Source organism: Chionomys nivalis, chromosome 3 (genome assembly GCF_950005125.1).
Source record: "Chionomys nivalis chromosome 3, mChiNiv1.1, whole genome shotgun sequence".
NCBI lineage: Eukaryota > Metazoa > Chordata > Mammalia > Rodentia > Cricetidae > Chionomys > Chionomys nivalis.
Window position 1 is genome coordinate 124965548 of NC_080088.1, and position 23166 is coordinate 124988713.

General features: G+C 42.6%; 1 protein-coding gene across 3 annotated transcripts in view; it reads left to right on the plus strand.

Moving 5' to 3' along the window:
• Ttc28 (tetratricopeptide repeat domain 28) overlaps positions 1 to 23166 on the plus strand; it is a 477926-nt gene that overhangs the window by 125590 nt on the left and 329170 nt on the right. The window contains exon 1 of one of the 3 annotated variants that reach the window (XM_057763934.1): positions 15927 to 16652. The exons of the other annotated variants lie outside the window; for them this stretch is intronic. Within the exon in view, the coding sequence (XP_057619917.1) occupies positions 16626 to 16652 (27 nt within the window). The 5' untranslated portion in view covers positions 15927 to 16625. Of the gene's footprint in view, positions 1 to 15926; positions 16653 to 23166 lie in introns of those variants that run through there. 3 annotated transcript variants of the gene reach the window in all.

Here is a 23166-nt window from a genome sequence, read left to right on the forward strand (position 1 = left end):
GGCGCACGTCTTTAATCCCAGCACTTGGGAGGCAGAGGTAGGTGGATCTCTGTGAGTTCGAGACCAGCCTGGTCTATAAGAGCTAGTTCCAGGATAGGCTCCAAAAACACAGAGAAACCCTGTCTTGAAAAAACAAAAACAAACAAACAAAAAAACTAATTAGTGATTGATGTGGGAGGCCCAGCCCATTGTGGGTAGTGCCATCCCTGGGCTGGTGGTTTTGAGTTCTATAAGAAAGCATGCTGGGCAAGCCATGATGAGCAAACCAGTAAGCAGCACCCTTCTGTATCCCCTGAATTAGTTTCTATATCCAGACTTCTGCCCTGCTTGAGTTCCTGTCCTGACTTCCTTCAGTGATGGACTAAGATGTGGAAGTGTGAGCCAAACAAGTTCCTCCCCAACTTGTTTTTGGTCATGGTGTTTCATCATAGCAAAAATAACCGTAACTAAGACAAGTACTTATTCTGGGACTTATTCCAAAGTCTGGAGTCAAAATGATGGACAGACACCATCCATAGAGCTTACAGGTAAGAGGTAAGAGGTAGATGATGTTATTTCAAATTGTTTGCTTATTTATTTCATTTTCTGAGATTGACTCTCATTATGGCCCTAAACACCTGAGTTCAAGTAATCCTCCTGCCTCAACCTCCCAAGAGTTGGGACTATAGGCATGTATTGAAAGACCAAATGGTGTCCTGTTTGGGAAAGTGAATCCAAACAAACTTGAATGCAAAGAAGGAAACACCTATTTTCCAGGAAGAACATCTGTAGACATTTGCAGCTGCTGCAGGTGTGAAAGCTGCAATGGCTGCCGTAGAGAGAAGCCCGTGCAATGAGAATGAGGATGAAGAACAGTCTAGAACATGGGAAAGGCACTGAGTTTCTACTTTTATTCTATATATGTGTTTGTGTGTGTATGTGTGTGCACATGTGTGTTTGTGTGTACATGTGTCTGTATGTATATATCTGTGTGTATGTACGCTGGCCATAATTCATTTGAGTGTCTTGCTCTCTACTTTCTTTAAAAATTGATAATTTCGTATATGCAGGTATGTATTTTGATTTTTATCCTCCATTCTCTCCCATACAATCTCCCCCACCATTTTTCCCTCCCGACTTCGTGTGATTTGTTTTTCTAAACTGGGGAGTCCACTTAGTGTTGCCTTTATGTGCCTGAGTGTTGGGTGCTCTTTGGAACAGGGGAGACTCTCAGGGGCTACGTTCCTAAGCAGACTGACTCTCTCCCCTAGCAACCATCATTTGCTAGTAGCTCTTCTTCCCTATCCATGTTGATGTTTTGGCTGGCTTTATCATGTGCAGATCTTATACATGTGAGCAGCCTCTGGGATTTCACAGGTGGATGTGGAGGGTTCTCCAGCTTACTCTGAGACAGGTCTCTGAAGAAACTTAAAGCTTGCCATTTTGATATCAAGCCTCTGGGATTTGCCTATCTCTCCCATCTGCAGTGCTGAGGTTACCAGCATGTATCACTGTACCCAGTTTTTATAGGAGTTCCAGGGATCCAAACACAGAAACTCATGCTTTCACACAAATATTTTATTCAGTGGTCCCTGAATTCTATTTATGTCTCTGTTTGTTTATTGTGGAAAGGGAATATATTCACACAGGTTTTTGCTAGGAGTAATGTGTGGTCTGATTTGTGTTTCAGGGTCATTCTGCTTGACCAAGAGACCAACAGTATGGAAGCCATGACAGTAGAGAGCCCAGATGATGTTGGTGGCATTGCTGACTGAGGTCAACAGTATGGAAGCCATGACAGTAGAGAGCCCAGATGATGTTGGTGGCATTGCTGACTGAAAAGGAAGGTGCAGAATGATGAGAGGGTTGAGGTTTGGGAGAAATTTTATAAGGATACAATATGTTGAGGGCTTGCTAAGGCCTTGGATATCAGCAAAGGGTAGAGAGAGGTCAAAGGTGATTGTGAATGAAGATGTTGCTTACTGGTATGCCTGAGGCTCACTCAGCCCTCCAAAGAAGGAAAGAAGGCTATTCCTTGGAGCTGTCCAGCAGACTCATGGGTGCTCTTATGCAAGGAAAATATCCCCCAGCACAGATAAAATCAAATATCTATGAAGACACAAAAAGCAACTGTGATTATTTTAGTTAAAAGACTTTATTGAGTGGCTCATTGAATCATTAAGAATTCAGGCTAGTTGGAATGGAGAGATGGCTCAGTGGTTAAGAGTACTGGCTGCTTTTCCAGAGGACAAGGTTGGTTCCCAGCACCCACATGGAGCCTTGTAACTTCCTATCCATCAAGTCCCAGGGGACTTGACACCTTCTTCTGGCTTCCCTGGCACACAAGTTGTGCACAGACAGACATGCAGGAAAAGTACTCTCATACAGATTAAAAAGAAAGATAAGACTGCTAAATTGGGGTTAGAAAGCAGACAGAAATCACGGAGGTCAGTTAAGAGCTTTATTCTTATGACGCCGCAGCAGCTGTGTAGTATTAAGGATGTCTGAGCTGGAACTGTTGAGTCTGGAGTAAGATGTCAGTGTTAGGCTACCATCCTTGAGGGCTGAGGAGCTACATGAGTCTGCTGTAGTGTTGGCCATTCATCTGTGTGACTTTCCACATTCACAATTCTACCAGAGAAGTGAACATAGGGGTAGAACCTTCATTCTAGCTCTCACTGCTAGGGAACACTCATTGTCTGAAGTTTTGGATGCTGTAATGACATACTCCCTACACATCAGTGCGAATAACACTGTGTGAATGTCTCCCAAAGCAGACAATGTAAGTTGAGCAGCCTGTTCTTCCTGCTTCCCAAAAAGGAAAGAAAATTCTCTTACTTCATATTCAAGGCTTAGCCAGGCAATGGTGTCACACACCTTAAAGAATCTTAGTGCTTGCGAGGCAGAGACAGGTGGATCTCTGTGAGTTCGAGGCCAGCCTGGTCTACAGAGTGAGTTCTAGGACAGCCAAGCCCATTACACAGAGAAACCCTGTCTCAAAAAACAAAACAAAAAAATCAAAACAAACCCCCCCAAAAAAACATATCCAAGTTTTAATTCTATGAATGTTATTTATATACTTTTTACTTCCTTTTATTTTGAGAGAGCATCTTACTTTCTAGCCTAGGGTAGCCTTGAACTTCCTCTGTAGCTTGGGCTGGCTCCAGGCTCACAATCTCAGGTTCACAGTGCTAGGGTTTCAGTCACGCATCACCAGACCAACTTCATATTGATAGCATTCTTATGATAGTGACTCACTACTTGCCAGAGAGATAAGAAAAACCTTTCTTGCCCAGCAGCCACATCACTGGGTGAGCAAGTGCTGGTCATTTCTGTTGAGTGTTCAGATAGACAACAGTTATTTGTGGAATGTTTATTCTTTTTATGGATTGGTTTTAAGATTTGGAAAGGTCAAGGTAAACTTAGTTCGAGATGCAGATCTACTTGGATGTGACTTTTTTTGTCTTTGCTTTTTGAGATATAATCTCAAGTAGCCTGGCTGGCTTTAAACTTGGAATCCCCCTTCCTCCAAGTTTCAAATACTGAGATTTCAGATCTGTGCCATCATGCCTAGCAATGTAACATTTAGGGGGTGAGTTGTTTGCCTTTCTCCCTTTTAGTGGACATGGTTATTATGTTACACAAGGCCAGGTCATACAGGCATACAATGTACTTGGAACATGGGCCCCCACACCAGCTACTCTGCCTTTGCTCACATTACAGCTCCCATGAGTTCCTTTGTTTCCTAGACAGTTTCACTTTTACTCTCATGTCGAATGTACTTACATGATTCTGCGCATCGATATAAAATCTAGGAACCATAAATTAGAGAAAATGTGGCTTTTGTCTTTCTGACACTGACTTAATTCATTTAATATGATGGTCTCCAGTCGCATCTATTTTCCTGCAAAGGCACAATTTCATTCTTCTTTATGGGTGAAAAAAATCCATTGTGTGAATAAATCACATTTTTATTTTCTTTTGCTTTTCAATGCAGGGTCTCTCTGTGTAGCCCTTGCTGTCCTGGAACTCGCTCTCTGTAGACCTGGCTGGCCTCAAACTCACAGAGATCCACCTGAGTAAGCCACATATTTTTATCTGTTCCTCTGTGACAGACTTGTGATGTTGGCTCCTTAGTTGTTGTGATTAGAGGACTGTAAGGACTGATAGTGCACAGGGCCATTGGACAAATACCAAGAGTGTGAGGACTGGACATTCTGGAGTCTCTACTGAATGTCCTGGGCCTTTCTTCTCTGAGAGGATAAGACTTCAAAGCTTTGTAGTCCTTTTTACCCTCTAGATAAATTGTGCTATATACTGTTTCTCTTCCCTTCACTTCCTCCACTCACCTAGTCAGTCTCTGAGCTGGTTTCTGGAGCTGTGTGTCTCCGTAACTTCCTCCACTCACCTAGTCAGTCTCTGAGCTGGTTTCTGGAGCTGTGTGTCTCCGTAACTTCCTCCACTCTCCTAGTCAGTCTCTGAGCTGGTTTCTGGAGCTGTGTGTCTCCATCACTTCCTCCACTCTCCTAGTCAGTCTCTGAGCTCGTTTCTGGAGCTGTGTGTCTCCATCACTTCCTTCACTCTCCTAGTCAGTCTCTGAGCTGGTTTCTGGAGCTGTGTGTCTCTGTAACTTCCTCCACTTGTCTAGTCTGAACATTCCAGCTGTTTCGTCTACTGAAAATTCTGCCTTCTGCCTTCTCAATTCCATGACGCTGTTGTGTCCTTTTGGGAACCATCCAAGGCAGCAAGGTATCTTGGACTGTGCCTCAGAAGAGAAGCCAGATCATTGTATGACTCTGTTCACTTCTTCTACTTATCACTATTCATAGGATGGTAGTACCTATCAACTAAAATGCTTTGAAAGCAGCATTTCCCTTTATTTTGTTTAGTCTGTAGACTAGCAAGTTGTTCTTTCGTGGATAACTGCAAAAATCACATTGGAAAATGATAATACCGTTGCAACACATGACACTACTTCAGCAGTACACAACCCATGGTATGACAAGAAAGAAAATTCAAAATCCAAACCCTAACAGGTAGCACAGTAAACTACACTGGCAATAACTATACTTAAAAATTCAGGCTTGTATCCCCCACTTGGGAGGCAGAGGCAGGCGGATCTCTGTGAGTTCGAGACCAGCCTGGTCTACAAGAGCTAGTTCCAGGACAGGCTCCAAAACCACAGAGAAACCCTGTCTCGAAAAACAAAAACAAAAATTCAGGCTTGTCCTTACAGTGGAGATACTGCATATATGTTCATGTGTGTATATAATCAAACATATATTTTTTTGCCATATTTAAATAGGGCTATTATATCAGGGAGGGTGTTAAAAATTCAGACACAGCAAAATGAAGTAACACAAGGTCACATAGGTAGGAATTGATGTCTCTTGAATTTGTATCAGGCATTACTAGTGAGATAACAATCGTTGTCTTAAGGAGACAAGTTACCCTGCCCCTTCTGTCTGACAGTGATAGCATTAAACCAGGAAATCGTTGCCTTAAGGAGACAAGTTACCCTGCCCGTCCTGTTTGACAGTGATAGCATTAAACCAGGAAATCTGGCCAAAGCTTGTAGTTCCAACCCTTGGGAAGTAGAAGCAGGCAGATCAGAAATTCAAGGTTATCCCTGGCTATATATGTAGTTCAGAGCAGTCTGGGTAATAAAGGAGATCCTGTCTTGCCCATTAAATTAAATATTAAACATTGCTTAAAATTCAAGTTTAAAAAAGGTGTAAAAACAAAGAAATATTTCAAAGCAGTTTCATTTAAAGTATATCTGGAAGGTGTATGCAATGTACCTTTGTAATTATTTCTTCATAATTCAATAAAGAATGCAAGGTAGACAAAAAAATTCAAGTTAAAGTCGGGCAGTGGTAGTATACAACTTTAATCCCAGCACTCAGGAAGCAGAGGCAGGCAAATCTCTGTGAGTTTGAAACCAACCTGGTCTGCCAAAGAATTCCGTAACAACCAGAGCTGTTACACAGAAAAACAAAACAAAACAAAATTTAAGTTTAATCTTCTTTTCTCCCCTCTTTCTTTCATCTTTCTCCCCCCTGCCTCAGCTCCCTCCTTTATCTCTCATCTTGGTTTACATTCCATGTTTGGAGAACTTTCATAAATCTAAGGTTATATGTATTATTAATGTAGTTTTCATAGTTGTGCTTATGAATGTATGCATTTATCTAGATGCTGATTTGTCTATAAACTATATCTATGTCTATTATCTTTCTATCCATCTATCTATCTATCTATCTATCTATCATCTATCTATCTATCTATCTATCATCTAATGAATCATCTATTCATCATCTATTGTGTATCTATCTCTGTATCATTTATCTGGCTATCATCTCTATTGTGTCTTTCTAATTAGCTATTCATATATGTATGTATATCTGTCTATCATGTATCACTTGTATGGGTGTTTATCTATCATCTGTATGTATGTATATCTATCATCTATCATTTGTTTTTTTGTCATCTCTAGCATCATATCTATCATCTATTTAGCTGTTTCTGTCTGTCTACTTATCATCTACCTATCTACTCATGATATACCTATCATTCATCTGCCCATCTCTAAACCATGCCTCTTCCTTCTTACTCCCCTTTGCTGCATCTGTCTCTTCAGTATCTTGGACTCTACAGGTCTCAAGCTGAATTTGGAGTCTACCAGTTCTTTCTGTGAGCTGTACTTTAACTATTGGAGTACTTTTTTTTTTCCCTGAAAAATGACACATTCTGAGATAATACTGAAATCTTCCCTCTTAGCCCCTTAGCAACTTGTAAGAAGGCTCCTCTTTCGCGTGTGCTGCCCTGGTCCAAGGCTGCTTCATCCCTCATTGATTCATTGCCACAGAAGCTTACTTGATCTTCTTGCCTGTATTGTTCTCGTATCCTGTCTTTCAGAGGGTTTACAGGATTATCAATATAAAACTCAAAAAAGAATTGCCACTCCTTTGTGTGAACTCTTGTGCAGGCTCATCATCACAGTCTAACTCTGGAGTCAGGAGGAAGGCTTTGGCTTCTGTCTAGTAACTCGAGCCTCCTTTCCATGGCCCTGTGGAGACGCTGCACTGAGAACTTGCTTACCCTTTATTTTTAGTTTCCTCTTCGTAAAATGGAAATGTTAATAGTCCCTTCTCATGAAGAAGTTTTTCATGTTATTTTTATTAGTGTGTGTGTGCATGTTTGTGTGTCTTTGATGGGGAAACCTTATTAGCCAAATATCTTTAAGAGGTGGATCCAAGTTAAGGCGTGACTTTCTGGGACCAGGAGAGCACATGACCCAGGTGTGCTCTCCCTGTGTGATTCTTGTGGGGGCACAGCTGAGCTTGGACTTCTCGTTCCTGTTTTGTGAGTTTCCCCCTTATAATAAATAAAAATATAATTGTTTTATCCTTTAGCTAGCCTGATTATTTCCCGAATCAAGCTAATTTCTACATGTCTTGTATATGAGTGAATGTATGTGGTGTGTGTGTGCGTGTGTGAGTGTATGTAGTGTATGTGTGTGGTGTATGTATGTGTATGTTGTACGTGGTGTGTGGTGTATATGAGTGTGTGTGTGGTTTATGTGAGCGTGTGTGGTGTATATGAATGTGATATGTGTGTGTACAATGTATATAAGTATGTGTGGTGTATGAGAGTTTATGTGGTGTATATGTGTGGATGTGGTGTGTGATATATGTGAGTGTATGTGTGGTGTATATTAGTGTGTGGTATATGTATGTGTATGTCTGTCGTGAGTGGTATATGTAAGTGTGTGTAGTATATGTAAATGTGTATGTGGTATGTGCATCTGCATGGCATGTGTGAGACATCCTTCTTTATCACGCTACCTCATTTCTTTGAGGCAGGGCCTCTTGTTGCTCTTGAAGCTCATATTTTTCAACTAGTCTGGCAGCCAGTAAGCCTGAGCAGTCCTTCTGTCTCTACTCTCCTCTTCCACTGCAATACTGGGTTTACGGTTATGTTCAGTACCACATCCCGATGGTAATGTGGGCACTGAGGTCTGAACTCTGACTCTTATACTTGCACAACAATTGCTCTGAACTACTGAGCTATTGCTCCTGCACCAAGATAATATTATTTGATGGAAATATAATTACCATTTAAAATGTTTCAGTGCTTGAAAATACTCAGTGAATGATAACTAGTACTATTAAAACTCTTTCATAGCATTCCTAGCTTCCTAAACTTTTTTAGAAACAGTTTTTAAGCAAAATATTTATTCATGTTCACGTGTGAGTGTGTGTACACATGTATAAGTGCCATTTCTTAGATGCTGCTCACCTTGTTTTATGATATGGGGTGCCTCACTGGGACCTGAGGCTTTCTGATTAGGCTAGGGCATCTGGCCCGGGTGCTCCAGGAATCCTCCTGCCTCTGCCTCCCCAGTGATATGGTTATAAATGCGTTCTAATGCAATCAGCTTTTTATGTGGGTTCTGGGGATCAAACTCAGGTCCTGATGCTTGCACATTGTTAGTCATTTTACCGAGCGAACCTTCTTCCAGCCCTGCCCTTTTACCAAGTGAGCCATCTTCAGCCCTGCCCCTTTCTAGTGCTTTTTTTTTTTTTTTTTTTGACAAGATTTGGCTTTGTATCCCACATTAGCCTCCAAATGGAGGCTACATAGTTTTCCAATTAATTAATTGCAGGCTACATAGTCTTCCTAATTTAATTCCAGTACAGCTTGTCTTGTATTTTGCATGGGTCTATTGCATGACTGCTAATGACTTGTCTTTCAGGTTTGGACTCTTCACTGAGTCTAGAACACTGTCACTCAGAGCCTCTTTTTGATTTTTGAGAAAACGCTGTCATCTGTTCCAGTCATCAGAGTCAGATTTAAGTACCCTGGCTTCTTGTAGCCCGAATGTCAGAATGTGTCCGTCTTGGAGTGCTTGTTTTGCACTCCCAGGAGCCAGCTGTGTGGTCAGGTAGTGTGGCTGCTGCTGTTGTGCTGGCTGTGCACCTCCCCTCCAGCACAGCAGTCACCACTGATTTACAGACACAGGTATAGAGTGGGTGCTCAGTTAGTGTTGAGCTAAATAGGACCCTCCCCAGCCTCTCCAGAGCTGCTGCCAGTGAAAGGAGGTGAGGACCTTGTGGGGTAGGAGGATGGAGGCAGTTCTTGCAGGCAGGGGGCATGTGGCAAGTTAGTTTCTTAGCAAAGCAAGACTTTAACATTATTATGTGTGAAATGTCACTAATGAAGTAAATTTTCTTGGTATCAGATAGACTTCTACCTTTGTCTTTTTACATTTCCTATACCTCTTTAGGTCCTTGAAAATAATTCAGAGGTCTCCAGAACAGCAAGAAACCGCATTCTGCAAATATCTTCATATTGTGTTTAATTCTTAATACAATCACTGCGGATGAACATGACCCTTGTGACACATGCCAGTCCTTAGGAATTCTTTCCACCACTCACTTGTGCTCTTGTTGGAATTTAGACAGACAGGTGATTCCTGAAGTAACACTGTTTACTATACTGGCAGCATCTGTGATGAGAGGAGTCATCGCAAAGCTTTGTGTTGAAAAATCAGGTAGGTTGGGGCTAGAGATGGATCAGTTGTTAAGAGCACTGACTGCTCTTCCAGAGGACCAGGGTTCAACTCCCAGAACCCATATGGTGGCTCACAGTCACCTGTAACTCCAGTCGCAGGGGATCTGATACCTCCTTCTGGCCTCCATGGGTACCAGGTATATACACGGTTCACATGCAGGCAAAAAACATACATATAGAACATAATTTAAAGTATCTTTTAAAAATTATGAGATTAGCCGGGCGATGGTGGCGCACGCCTTTAATCTCAGCACTTGGAAGGCAGAGGCTCTGTGAGTTCGAGACCAGCCTGGTCTACAGAGCTAGTTCCAGGACAGGCTCCAAAGCCACAGAGAAACCCTGTCTCGAAAAACAAAAAAAACAAAAAAACAAAAAAAAAATTATGAGATTATAAAAATGCCCTTTAGTAAGTTAAGATCTGGAAAATATATTCTTGCTGTTCAGTTTTGAGACTTGGAAGCAATAATATTAATGTGTGTGTAGGTCATTTTGACCTGTGGTAACTTAATAGTTTCATATAAGCAATTCCTAATGGTGCATATATGTTACTTATATAAGGTAAAAATATGAATATATCAGGTATAAATACCAATTCAATGTCTATCAAACCCAGTAAATTATGTACAAAGAGGAAAAATAATGATTCAAAATTATTTATGATTATTAATGATTTAATTAAATTAACATGATTAGTTTAATTTAATTAATATGATTTAAAGACTTCTATTTAATGGTCCTCTATGAAATGAAAGCTAAAACATTCACCAGACTTCCAGGGAAGAAATGCCACAAATTACAAACAGGTAAGATCTAAACAATTGGGAGTCTCCTGAAAGCTTTGGTCCACTTTGATGTGATTGGATTGATTCTTTTCTGACAGAAACACAAGGCATTTTCTGTGTTCCTTATTGATTATAGCCCATGGTTGAGACACTCTTATCCCCAGTTTACTAACTTTGTGTGATCTGAGCAAGAAGGTTGAGTTCATAGACCAAGACCCTGTCGAGATGGACTGCAGCTGACTGTGGAAAAGGGTTGCCTAATTTTCATGTGTTAAAGCAGAGCCTTGAGTGGCTAAATCAACAATTACAAGAACATGTAGATGGGGTTCAGTTCTACGGGCATGCCTTGGTTGGGTTGATAGGATTTCTTCCGGGAGTTCACAGCTCCTCCTCACAGTTTGGAGGCTTTGACAAGGCTGCTAACCTCCTCTACTCCGGGGTCACAATCCTCATAACCCCTTTGTTATGATCCATTTCATCTGTTCATGCCACTTGCTGTTCTCTTCTGAAAATGTGTCTTGTATAGAAAGTCAGAGGCAGTCAAAAGAAATGTCTCCTTTCTCCTAAGCAACCACAACCATTCTCATTTCTCCAGCAGGGGTCCAAGAGTCTGATCTTCCCTTGATAGCCACTTAAACAGGTCATGTAATTTCTCTGAACTTTGGTTTTGTTATCTGTCAAAGAGTTATACCATGCACATAGTTTAAAAAATTCATAAGAGCTTCATAAAACCAGAGTTAATGTTTTCTTTTGTATTTAGTAGGTTAAAACTAAATGCTGCTTGGGTTGGACTTGATACATACCTGTAATTCCAACATTTTATGAGGCTCAGTCAAGATGATGTCCTGAGCACAGGCATTAAAGATCAGCCTGGAACTCCACCAGAGAGAGAGAGAGGAGAGAGAGAGAGAGAGAGAGAGATTCAACAGACCCCCTTTTTATTAACTTTATGTGCATTGGCGTAAAGGTGTCAGATCCCTGGAACTGGAGTTACAGACAATTGTGAGCTACCATGTGGGTGCTGGGAATAGAACCCCAGTCCCTTGTAAGAGCAGCCAGTGCTCTTAACTACTGAGCCATCTCTCCAGCTCCCTATGCCCCCTTTCTTACTTTTAATCCTTTCAATACTTCTTATTCTATACAACAAGCTCCAGTTTTTGTTCCCACAGCAGAATATTTCGATTTTGTGTGAAGAAGAATGGTATTTCATCCATTCACCATTATTTTCTGCTGTGTCTTCATTCGTTCCTGTTCTGTTTTGAATTTTGGTAGGGATCTTCTGTAGTAGCTTAACTGACCTAGAACTCACTGTGCAGCTGAGGATAACCTTGAGTTCCTGGTCCTGTCTCTGCTTTGCCAGTGCTGTGATCATATGCAGGGTGCCCAGGCTTGGCTTCCATTTGTTTATTTAAAAAGTTGTACTCTGTGTGTGTGTGTGTGTGTGTGTGTGTGTGTGTGTGTGTGTGTGTGTGGTGTTCAGGTTAAACGAAGCACATGCCAGACAGGTGCTTTCCCACTGAGGTTCTCTAACACATGAACAGCTTACATATGCTTGTTCTTTTTGCTTATATTATTCTCCCTTTTCTCTTTTTTTCATTGTTTTAATCAAGAAACATTTATTGGCTACTTGGTGTATGTTGGGGCCTATAGTGGATATTGGTCTCCCTGTGTATTATCTAGGACAACATATCTTGCGATGGAGCCCCAGATGACCTCTATCTTGCCATCCTGCCTTCACCTCCCAAGAGCTGAAAAGGTGTAATTGTACCATGATCAGTGGTGTTGGGCAGTAACTAAGTCCTTGTCCCTAGGGCTAGAGATGGGTCAGGGTTAGAAATGCACTTGCTGCTCTTCTAGAGGACCCTGGCTTGATTCCCTGCATCCTTGTGGTGGCTCACAACCACCTCAAATGCCAATCCAGGGAAATGTTGCTCTCTTCTTGACTCCTCCAGCCCTGTAGGCAAAATACCCGTATACATAAAATAAAAATAAATGTCTAAAAGTTCCCATTCCTTTGGAATCTATGTTCTTGTGGAGCAAATAGACTTTTTTTTTTAAATCAAAAACTAAGTATGTGATAGATCTATTGACTCAACTATAGCAGTATATAGATAGAAAGGATAGAAAGCAGCAGTCATGTTGGATAGCTTTTTAGTGTTCGGAAGGAGCCAGGGAGGAAGACTGATCCAGGTGCAGGGCACCACAAGTGTCTATGTGGCATGCATTTAGGGATTAAAGAGTGCAGGGACCCAGTAAGGGAGAATGTGGAGAATGAGCTCAGAAAGGTGGGTGGGGTCGAATCGTCAGGGGCATTGACCCTGTGCTAGCCACCTTGGTTCTGGGGCTGGGGTTAGCGGCATCTTCTCTGGATGTTTACTTCTGGTTCCTTTGTGATGATGTCTCCTCCACCTGACTCTCACAGCACCTTTGGCCCAGAGCCCTGAATTACTATACTTACTAGGCAGACTTTGTCTGGACTAGGTACCTCCTTTAGCTTAGATTTCATCTAGTCCTTTGTATACTCTTGATGCTTTGTGCCTTGTCGGTACAAATGTTTCTTGATGCTACAACATCTGGGAAAGAAGTGAGAGGACTTGGTGATAGCTTAGATGCGAGAAATGATGTGGGTTTGTGATCCTGGAACATAGTGATGTCATAAACAGGAACAGGATGGTTCAGAAGTGAGGCTGATTTTAGATATGTTGATATGGAATTTTCAATTCTAGCAGGATGTGTATATGAAGTTGCCAGAATAATTTGAGAATTATTCACAATACACTGAGAATGTTGGATTTCTTTGTGACTGAAGTCATTATTTGGAACAATCTCTTCTTATATTTGTAGTGCCCAGGAAAGAGGTTGACAAACAATCAGGACTTACATGATGTTGAGGGGTATGTAGAGAACAGAAAAAGCCCTGAGTGAGCGATGCCCTGGGTGAATGTGTGCTCTTGACACAGACATAGCCTTGTCAAGGACCCCAGAGCCTCAGATTCAGAGAGTTGACAAAGCCTTCCTGGGAGACATAAGTGCAAGTGTTGATGATATGTACAGAAAATGTCTATCTCAGCTCTCTCCCTGAATATGTCTCCAACTGAGACCACTAAACCTGGCTCCTTGTTCATCTGCATGTAATAACCACAACTTGTTTATTTGAATGCAATAATCCCACCTCTGCTTAACACTATCAACTTTAATAAGCCTGCTCAGCTTCTGGGGGTGACGAGGGTTCTTCATCAGAGAGCCCAGTCCACCCAATCTGTCTTTTCTTCATTCCCTTATCACCCCAGTCAGGACCTGTAGCAAGGACATGGCAGGGTTATGTGACAAGTAGCTGTGGTGCTCAGAGTGTGATGACATAGGGTCTAGAGTAAGGTCCTATGGGTCTGAATTCCGGCCCTCATGTGTATCTCAGTTAAGTCTCAGCGTCTTCCTGTGGAAAATAGAATGAAAGCAGTCTGTGTGGTTACTGAAGGTTGACTGTAGTTGTTTTTGTTAACTTTCATGATCTGGGTGATGCAAGGCCTGTCTGATGGTGGAGGGTGACCTGAGGTCACGCGGATTCCTTGGCAGGTGGAAGACAGATACGCCTTGTTGAGAGAGCTTGGGTATAGAGTTTATTCAGTGGGTATTGGGAACCGCATAAGGGTTATGGGGAAGGGGGGTGGGGAGAAGGGGTAAGAGGAGAAGGGTGGAGAGGGAGAGAGAGAGAGAGAGAGAGAGAGAGAGAGAGAGAGAGAGAGAGAGAGAGAGAGAGAGAGAGGAGAGAGAGAGAAAGGGAGGGAGGAGGGACAGGGTACCCAGGTGACAGACCGGGCCAGCAGATTACAACATTCCCACCTTTCTCCTGTAATAAAAAGGCGGGAAGTTAGACGTGGAAGGTTGAGGTGATTGGGACAGCGGGTTCTCAAGACTGCTTCCTGCTTATTTGTGGGTGTCAAAGTCTTTCTTGGGGGACCTAAGAAAGCTGGGTGCTGGTCACATCCTGGGGTAGCTTGTCGCTTTACTCCTGTTCAGGATTTGTGGTGTCTCTTGGACCTGGCAAGGTGTTGGCAGAGCTGAGGACAAAGTTAAGTTTAGGAAGAAAAATTTTTTTTTTCAGAATCAGGCAATTAAGAGGAGTGTATCTGACCTGTTTCAGGTGAACCCTTCAATTCAGCTCCCTGGAACTCACAAGAATTCTTTGCCCAAGGCAAGCAGATCTCCTATCTCCTACCCCCCCCCCTCAGTTTACATCTTTCCTCCATAATTCCCTTACCCATTAAATAAACTCTATACCCAAGCTCTCCTGGCATGGCATATCCATCTGTCTCCTGCAGGGCTTCAGGTCACCCCTGAGGCCTCAGGTCACTGCAGCCGCTCTTGGGATCGGCCTCGGGTCACCAGCATTATGAATGATAAGAGTTTTTGGTGTTTTAATGATTTTATTTGTATTCTGCTATAGTGATACACTTGTTCCCATTCTGCCTGTGTGTAGGGAATTTTGGATACACACTGTATCAGTTAATATTATCTGCATCTGTTAGTAGGGTAGGAACCTATTGCTGATTATAGTAGAGGCTACCAAAATAGCCTCAAGGTGGAATGGGAATTGGCAGGTGTTGGATAATAGATAATAGTGGTATTCATAGTATTTTGTATTCATAGATTAATTGCCACCCATAAGACAGAATCAGTACACAAAAGTTGACTAAAAGTCCCTATAGTAATATTTTATAGTGATAAATTAGTGCTGCTCAAGCATGGTGTTCTGTGTCTATGGGCTTAGCTGAACCTGTAAGTTCAAGACTAGCCTGGTTACAAAGTGAGACTTTGTTATCTTTAAAAAAACAATTGGGCTGGAGAGATGGCTCAGTGGTTAAGAGCATTGCATCGTCTTACAAAGGTCTTGAGTTCAATTCTCAACAACCACATGGTGGCTCACAACCATCTGTAATGAGGTCTGGTGCCCTCTTCTGGCCTGCAGACATACGCACAGACAGAATATTGTATACATAATAAATAAATAAATAAATAAATCAGAAAAACAATTAATTTAGAGAAGCAAATAAAATTTAGGTTCATTTGGGGCAAAATTTCTGATTTTTTTAGTTGTTATATATCTCAATGACTTTTTATTTAAATCAGAATTTTTATGGACTTTAAAAAGATTCATTTATTATTTATTTTATTTATGTTAAGTGTGTCTGCTTGTATGAGTTTAGAAGCACAGTCATGTGCAGGAACCAGTGGAGGTCAGAGTCCCTGGAACTGACTTGTCTGGTGGTTTGGAACTCACTCCTGGTCTCCGGGAAGGGGTCCCCAGTGCAACTGACAGTGAAACCATTTTCCCAGCCCCCTTGTAGCCGTTTTATTTGGATTCTTGTCCCTTTTTTTTCCTCTATGTAGCTCACTCAAATCTAAGAATCCTTGAGAGGTTTCCTAGCCAGCCTGTGGATGCCTATGGAATTGTATCTTTTCTTTTTTTCTGTGTAGTAGATGTCGTGGCACTAAGACCCAGAAACCTTGTGCTCTGTGTGGCTGGAGCTGGGCTGTGCTCACACTGAAGGGAAGGAAGTCATTAGTGCAGACTGAGCTGTGGAGTTAGGTTCTTGCAGGATTTCCTTCCAGCCTTTCCCCACTAAGGTTCTTGGGAATTAAAAAAAAAAATCTAAACACACAAACCAAGTTTTCCTATTTACTGTGTTCAGGGAAGGTAGGCATTTCGGAAGGGCAGATCCGGTCCCAAGTTGTCTAAGAAGCAGAAAACTGCGCAAAGAAGCTCTGATTACAGATCTTTGGAATTTTCGTTGCTAAATTTTACAAACGAGAAATACACCCAGAATTTTGGGACTTGATTCAGGCTGCGTGTGAGGGTTTCATTGCTTGTCTAATCTTTTTCGAGAAGAGAATTCGCCAAAAGGGGCTTGGATGGCAGGAACCCGACCGGGTTTCTGTGGCAGCTCGTGTCGTGGGTCTCTGCTCTGAGGGGTCTGCGGCCGATCGGAGAGCCCCTGTCGCTGACTGCGGGACCCTTTCGTAAGCGCGGGTTGGGAAACATGCCCCGCTCCGGCCCCCGTGAGCCACTGGCTGCTGGGACTTCCTAGCCCCGTGGGAGAGTGTCGTGGCCGCGGCACTTCGCATTGAACAGAAGACGAAGACTGTCCTCTCCCGGGTTCTTCCCCCTCGCTACGAACACGGGAAAGAACTAGGGGGTGCAAGGGGGCAGCATGACTTGCAGGCGCAGCCGCCCTGAGATTGCCCCCAGCCCTCAGCCCACATCTTGATGTGCCCCGGGTCGGCTGTACAAATATGATGAAATGGCAGCCCCGGAAGAAGGTGAGTGCGGTGGCGGCTGGGCTTGTGGGGAGGGGAGGGCCCGCGGGACCCCCGAGGCCACCCGGGTCGGTGTGCCCACCGCCCGCCAAGTTCTTGCCTCTGGGCGCGGGCGGCCGGGCTGGGTGACAGCTGAGCTTCAGTCCCGCGTGTTGGGCTGGGGCCGCGCCGCGCCCGCCCCGTTAGGCCCGCAGGTGGGCATCGGAGCGCCCCCTGCCCCGCGGGGATCGGCGTCCGGGCCACTGGCAGCCGCTTCCCCTGGGCCCCGCTGGGGGGCGGGCAGCCCGGGAGCGAGCGCCGAGCGGCTCCGGGTGACGGCCGGGCCTGGGGCGCCTGGGTTGTGGCGGGCCGACTGCCGGATTTGGCTGCCGCGTGGGCGAGTGCGGGCGAGCCGGCCATTGTGCACCGCGTGTGTGCATCGATCGTGGGCAAGGGGGAGGGGGGTACTTTGCTTTTTGCAAGATTATTTCCTAATATGGCTCCTTTGTTGAGAACTGGAGAAAAAAATCCAGTGGTTCTATCAAAATAAATTGCTATTGGTCCCCGAAATAACGTTTCTAAATGTGGGACGCGTCCCTTCCTTGGGACACTGAGGGAGAAAGACAGCTTTCTTCAAGTTCTTGGCAGCGGTATGTTTGGCCAGGGTTCCCCTTTGCAAACTTGCCTGACTGCCACTGTTAGGTTAACCCCGCGGTTTACAGCATAGCGGGACTTTCCCTTCAATACCTCATTTGGCCATGGGTTTTATTGACATTCTTCTGAAGGAAAACACAGCAAACTGAATGTGCTGTGCCCCTCCCCAGCCGTGACCTGTCTCTGCTAGCAGCTGTCTGGTGTTTCACTCAACTAGCTAAACTGATTCTTTCTTTGTGCCATGATGTGTGATGCTGAGTTTGTCATCAGAGCTGAAATAGAAGTCCTGTGTGAAATACTAAGAAGACACTGTGTGCTTGTTTGAGTGCTGGGAAACCCAGCAAACCCTGCTTCATGATATCCTGGTGAACGGAAAGGTTTTCGGTATTTAATTGGTTTTATTTTGTCCTGTGGCAGTTGTTTCTGCCTCGGCCCAAAGCCAGAATCACTTATGTATTTGTTCTCATCTCATCACATTGTTCAGCAATAATGGTTTAAGAGGTGTGTGCTCACCTCCCACCCATTTAAACAGAGGAGAACCCCATATAATCAAGCATCTTAAACATGCTGCATAATCCTAGAAACGTCTGTATTTGTATAATCTTTATAAGTAGCTTACAGATATCTGCAAACTGTACATTCACAAATGCCTGCTTTTTCTATTTGACCAACATGTAGTAACTCATATGGTTATGTCAGTGAAAACCCCTCAGGGTACTAGTATTGCTTGAACCACAGAAGTATTATTCTTGGCAGTCAGGTGGATTTCTGGACTCTGGAAGATTCTATTTCAAGTGTTAGGATTCACTGCAGTATTTACTCACTCTGTAATGCTTAAATGGATAAACCAGAAGATTGTGTTTATTTTCTGTAGTCATAATCACAAGTCATCGTGTCATAAGCATCTAGATATGAATCTGAAGAGTTCATTGAAACTGAGCTGTCTGATTCTGTGTGGTCATTTGTGAAAGCTACCTTGGGAACATGCTATTCAACTCCAGTAGGCACCACCAAGCCTTTAGCAGACTGAGTTTATTTTCTTAGTCATGCCAGAATACTCGCATGATCACACCATTGCCATGATTTCTGGCTGGTCTGCTAATACATTTGTAGCTGTACATTCATATGCCAAACTGGTCCATAAAGCCTCTTCACACCCCAGATAGAGTGGTACTGTATTGGTGTGATCCGAACAGAAACAGGAAGAGCACCCACAGACTGTACCACAAGCAGCTTCACATCTGGGTTTTAGGGCTACGGCTGATTGGTGGCTTGGGGTCTTGGGGTCTTGACAGTCACTGCTAGTATGGGCTTTTTGAATTCTGGGTTTCTGGGTTCTCTGTAAGAGAATAACTATAAATTCCAGATTTCTTTGTTTCTAACTGACCGTGAAGCTAGGGTATATGATTAAAGGGGAGTTCTTTGCTCCTCTTTACACTGTTAATTTGGCAGATAAAATACTCAAGACAAGGTTTATGAATGTTTCAATCTGTAGTATTCTATTTGGTATGATGTCTTTCACAAAGGAACCTTCCAACATGTCTTATCAGGTCCACACCACACCCCAAGATGAGTCTTAGAGGGTCTTCCAAACATAGTGGGCCTCTCACCAAGAGTTAAAACACTTAAAAAAAAAAAAAGTTAAACATTTTCCTAAAAGCAGTGTTCATAGGTGTATACTTAACTCCAGACTCATCATGTTTTATATATGGACAGACTTTTCTTTATCAATCATGTTTCAATTAAGTACATTAAGTAAAAATGTAAGGTTCTGAATCTTACTGGTTTGGTTCTAGTTTGGTGGTTGGAATGACATTTTCTGTCTTTCAGGTAGCAGCTAGCATTTTTTAGGTACCTGTTGTATGCCAAATGCCTCTGGTTGTCTGTGTGCATTTCTTCAGTTCTTAGGCAGAGAAAGTACAGGATTGAGCCAGGCTTTATTTGTTTCAATACCATTGTACTTTGGAATTTTGATGATCAGGGCTCTTTATCTGAGATAGATAAAATCAAGTAGGCTGTTATTTTAGACAAAGCTTTGCTCCTCCACTACCAGGATGCCCCCTCCATGCCTCATCCTCCTTTCCTTTTGAAGGAATACAGTGGTTTAAGATACTTGAGAATTTTAAGAGCATTTATGGCCTATGACTTTGGAGGATGATTTCATGTTATTGGCTGGAATCTTTTCTTTCTACCTGTATTTCTATCTCTTTAGGTGTTTATCTGGCCTCTTTGTAGAACTCTAACTCTTTATGTTCAGGGACCATATCTCTTTTGGTTTCAAGAATAATATAGTTGCTCAGTAAATATTTATTTTGTATAAAAGTAAACAACTACTACTTGATTCTATCGCTTGTAGTTTTAGACCTGCTACTAGTGTTGATTCTTAGGTTTGACGCCAGTGTGCTCTTGGAGAGCACCAGTGTTTTTGTCCTTGACTTCTAATCTTTACAGACAGCGTCAGAAAGGAGGCAGCCACTCGCTACAAAATCTCCCTAGATGTCATGATTAAGACAGACATGTTGAAGATGTGAACCAGGCTCAGTAGCAGAACTCACCCCAGTATCATAACCGTTTTATTTATGTAACCTACTGGCCTTGTAGAATATATTATTCCTTGTTTTACATAAGAGGCTATCATGAGGCACATTGTTTTTATCTTGTATTTGCAGAAGTGGTAGTAATTAAAACTTCAGTCTTGTAGGAGCATGTTTGTTTACCACTCCAAAGAGATTTCTGCTTTCTAAGTCCAAGGATTTGTATTAGATAGCACTGTGTCAATAAGAAAGCCTCCCAGATTGGATTTTTTTCATTCCTTATCTAATGTTATTTTACTGCTCACGCATAATAAAAGATTATTAATAGGAATGTGTCACATAAGCTACATTAATTATGTAATTTGAGAATCTTATGATGCATTTATCTTGTTATACTTGTCACGTTAATAAAATATGAATCTGGCTTTACTTACCTGTTTTATTTGAGCTTTAGAGTAATGAGTTCCATTGCGACATTTCCATTCTTTGTGTTAGACTTTGTTTGTTCTTGCTCCCGACGCTGCCTTTCCCCAGCACCGAGGTTCTTGAGCGGGCTTCCCTGATGGAGCGCCTTGGCAAAGCTTGTTTAAAGCTTGCGTGTAAGGACTGCATCCTGTAGTTCTGTGTCGTGAAATGATGGCACTTTTGTGAAAGCACATATCTCAAGATCCCTACGCTTTCTCTGTGTTGAAGTATTTTATTTCTGGATTACAACATTCATTTCTAATCTTAATACGGCTGTACTTTAGTGTTTTAGTATTTATTCCCTAGTCATTTCTACTGTGTTACTCATCTTGGAACTCAGCTTGTTTGGTGGCATAGGATCATGGTAGCAGTCTTCTGCAGACCACTCTTCATAACATTCCTAGGTCCATGCAGCCTGGAGACCCAGGCTCTGAGCCGGAGTTTCCTTGGCTCATGTTCCTGGGAGTCATTTAATCTTTCATGCCTCACTCCTCAGAGTTTAACACCTTCTGAATCTATTGCAAATGGCATCCTAATGATGTCCCTTTTTGGTCTCTTTTCCCTTTGGTTTCTCCTTCTTATTCTTTTCAAGTAATTGCTGAAAGACATAAATACGCTTATATCACTGACCTTGTTAAAGCCCTGCCCTCTCTCCATGCTCTGGGAGGGGTCATCATACCACAGAGACTGATGTGATGTGGCTTGTCACTTGCTCTCTCCCTTGCCCAGAGGTCAGAGGAGTTCTTAGTGGTGCTCATTCGTTGTTTACCATCAGTGTATAGCATCACATTGCAGTTTATACCTTAAAATTGCAATTTTGCAATTAGATTTATGAAAAGAAGACTCTGGAAGCAGACAGTAGTTTGAAGTCTGTACTGATGACAAAACTCTGAGGCTGGACAGTGTGAGGACCCAGCTCTGCCCCAGCATGATTCTGTGGCTAGTGACTTCACTCTTAGGAAGAGGGTTGACTGTTTTAGTGGGAATGGCACCTGGCTCTTACAAGAATGCTTGCCATGTAAAAGTCCTCACTGTGCTTTCACAATAGCACAACTGTACCTGGAAGTCTAGGAGGACATGGCTCATGGTTTCTTTCCTATGCCCTGAATGCCCCTTCTCCTTCTGCCCCCTCCTGCCTCTCCTTCTCCTTCTGTTCCGCACTCCTTACCCTCCTCCTCTTGATACAGGATCTCATTTGCTTTCCTGGATCTTATAGAAATCCACCTTGGCCTGCTAAGTGTCCTCATTTTCTTTATTCATCTTGATCTTGTCACTTTTTAAATTGTGGAGCTTGCCTTTCCTATGGCTATTCCCTTTCTTTGACTATGATTGTGTCAGCCACAGTTCTGGGTCAGTACTACAACAGCCAGTGCATCCGTCACACCATTTCCAGGGCACTGAAGACGAGCTGAAGGGACGAATGCACTTAGGCATGACTTCGTGAGAATCTTTGATATCCTAGTTACAGGGAGTACCAGGTTTACAAATCATGTGTGTGCATTTCTTAACCTTTTTAAAAATTGTTATTATTGAGCTATACAGTTTTCTCTGCTCTCCTCCCTTCCTCCCCTCTCCTCTTCTATCCTCTCCCATGATCCCCATGCTCCCCATTTGAGATTTTTCTGCTTCCTATGTAGATTAGATCCATGCATGTCTCTCTTAGAGTCCTCTTTGTTGTCTAGGTTCTCTGGAGATTGTGAATTGTAGCCTGGTTTTTCTTGGATATGTCGAAAAGTCACTTATGAGTGAGTACATATTATATTTGTGTTTCTGGGTCTGGGTTATCTCACTCCATATGATGTTTTCTAGATCTATCCATTTGCCCGCCAATTTCAAGATGTCATTTTTATTCCACTGTGTACTATTCCATTGTAGTACCACATTTTCTTTATCCATTCTACGGTTGAGGGACATTTAGGTTGTTTCCAGGTTCTGGCTATGACAAACAATGCTGATATGAACATAGTTGAGCTCATGTCCTTGTAGTACGATTGAGCATCCTTTGGGTATATACCCAAAAATGGTATTACTGGGTCTTGAGGAAGGTTGTTTCCTAAGTTTTTGAGAAATCGCCATACTGATATCCATAGGGGCTGTACCAGCTTGCAGTCCCACCAGCAATGCAGGAGTGTTCCCTTTTCCCCACATCCTCTCTAGCATAAGCTGTCATCAGTGTTTTTGACCTTGGCCATTCTTACAGGTGTATCTCAGAGTTGTTTTCATTTGCATTTCTCTGATGACTGAGGATGTTGAGCATTTCCTTAAGTGTCTCAGCCATTTTAGAGTCCTCTGTTGAGAGTTCTCTGTTTAGGTCTGTACCGTTTTCTAGTTAGATTATTTGTTCTTTTAATAACCAATTTCGTGTGTTCTTTGTACATATTGGAGATCAGCCCTCTGTCCGATATGGGGTTGGTGAAGATCTTTTCCCATTCTGTAAACAGCCATTTTGTCTTGTTGACCATGTCCTTTGCTTTACAGAAGCTTCTCAGTTTTAGGAGGTCCCATTTATTAATTGTTTCTCTCAGTGTCTTTGTTGCTGGGGTTCTATTTAGGAAGTGGTTCCCTGTGCCAGTGCATTCAAATGTACTTTTTACTTTCTCTTCTGTGAGGTTCAGTGTGATTGGTTTTATGTTGAAGTCTTTGGTCCATATAGACTTGAGTTTTGTGCATGGTGAGAGATATGGATCTATTTTCATTTTTTCCTACATGTTAGTATCCAGTTATGCCAGCACCATTTGTTGAATATGCTTTCTTTTTTCCATTTTATTATTATTTTTTTCTTTTTGCTTGTCAAAATCAGGTGTTCGTAGGTGTGTGGATTGATATCTGGGTCTTCAGTTCAATTCCGTTGGTCCTTCTGTTTCTATGCCAATACCAGGCTGTCT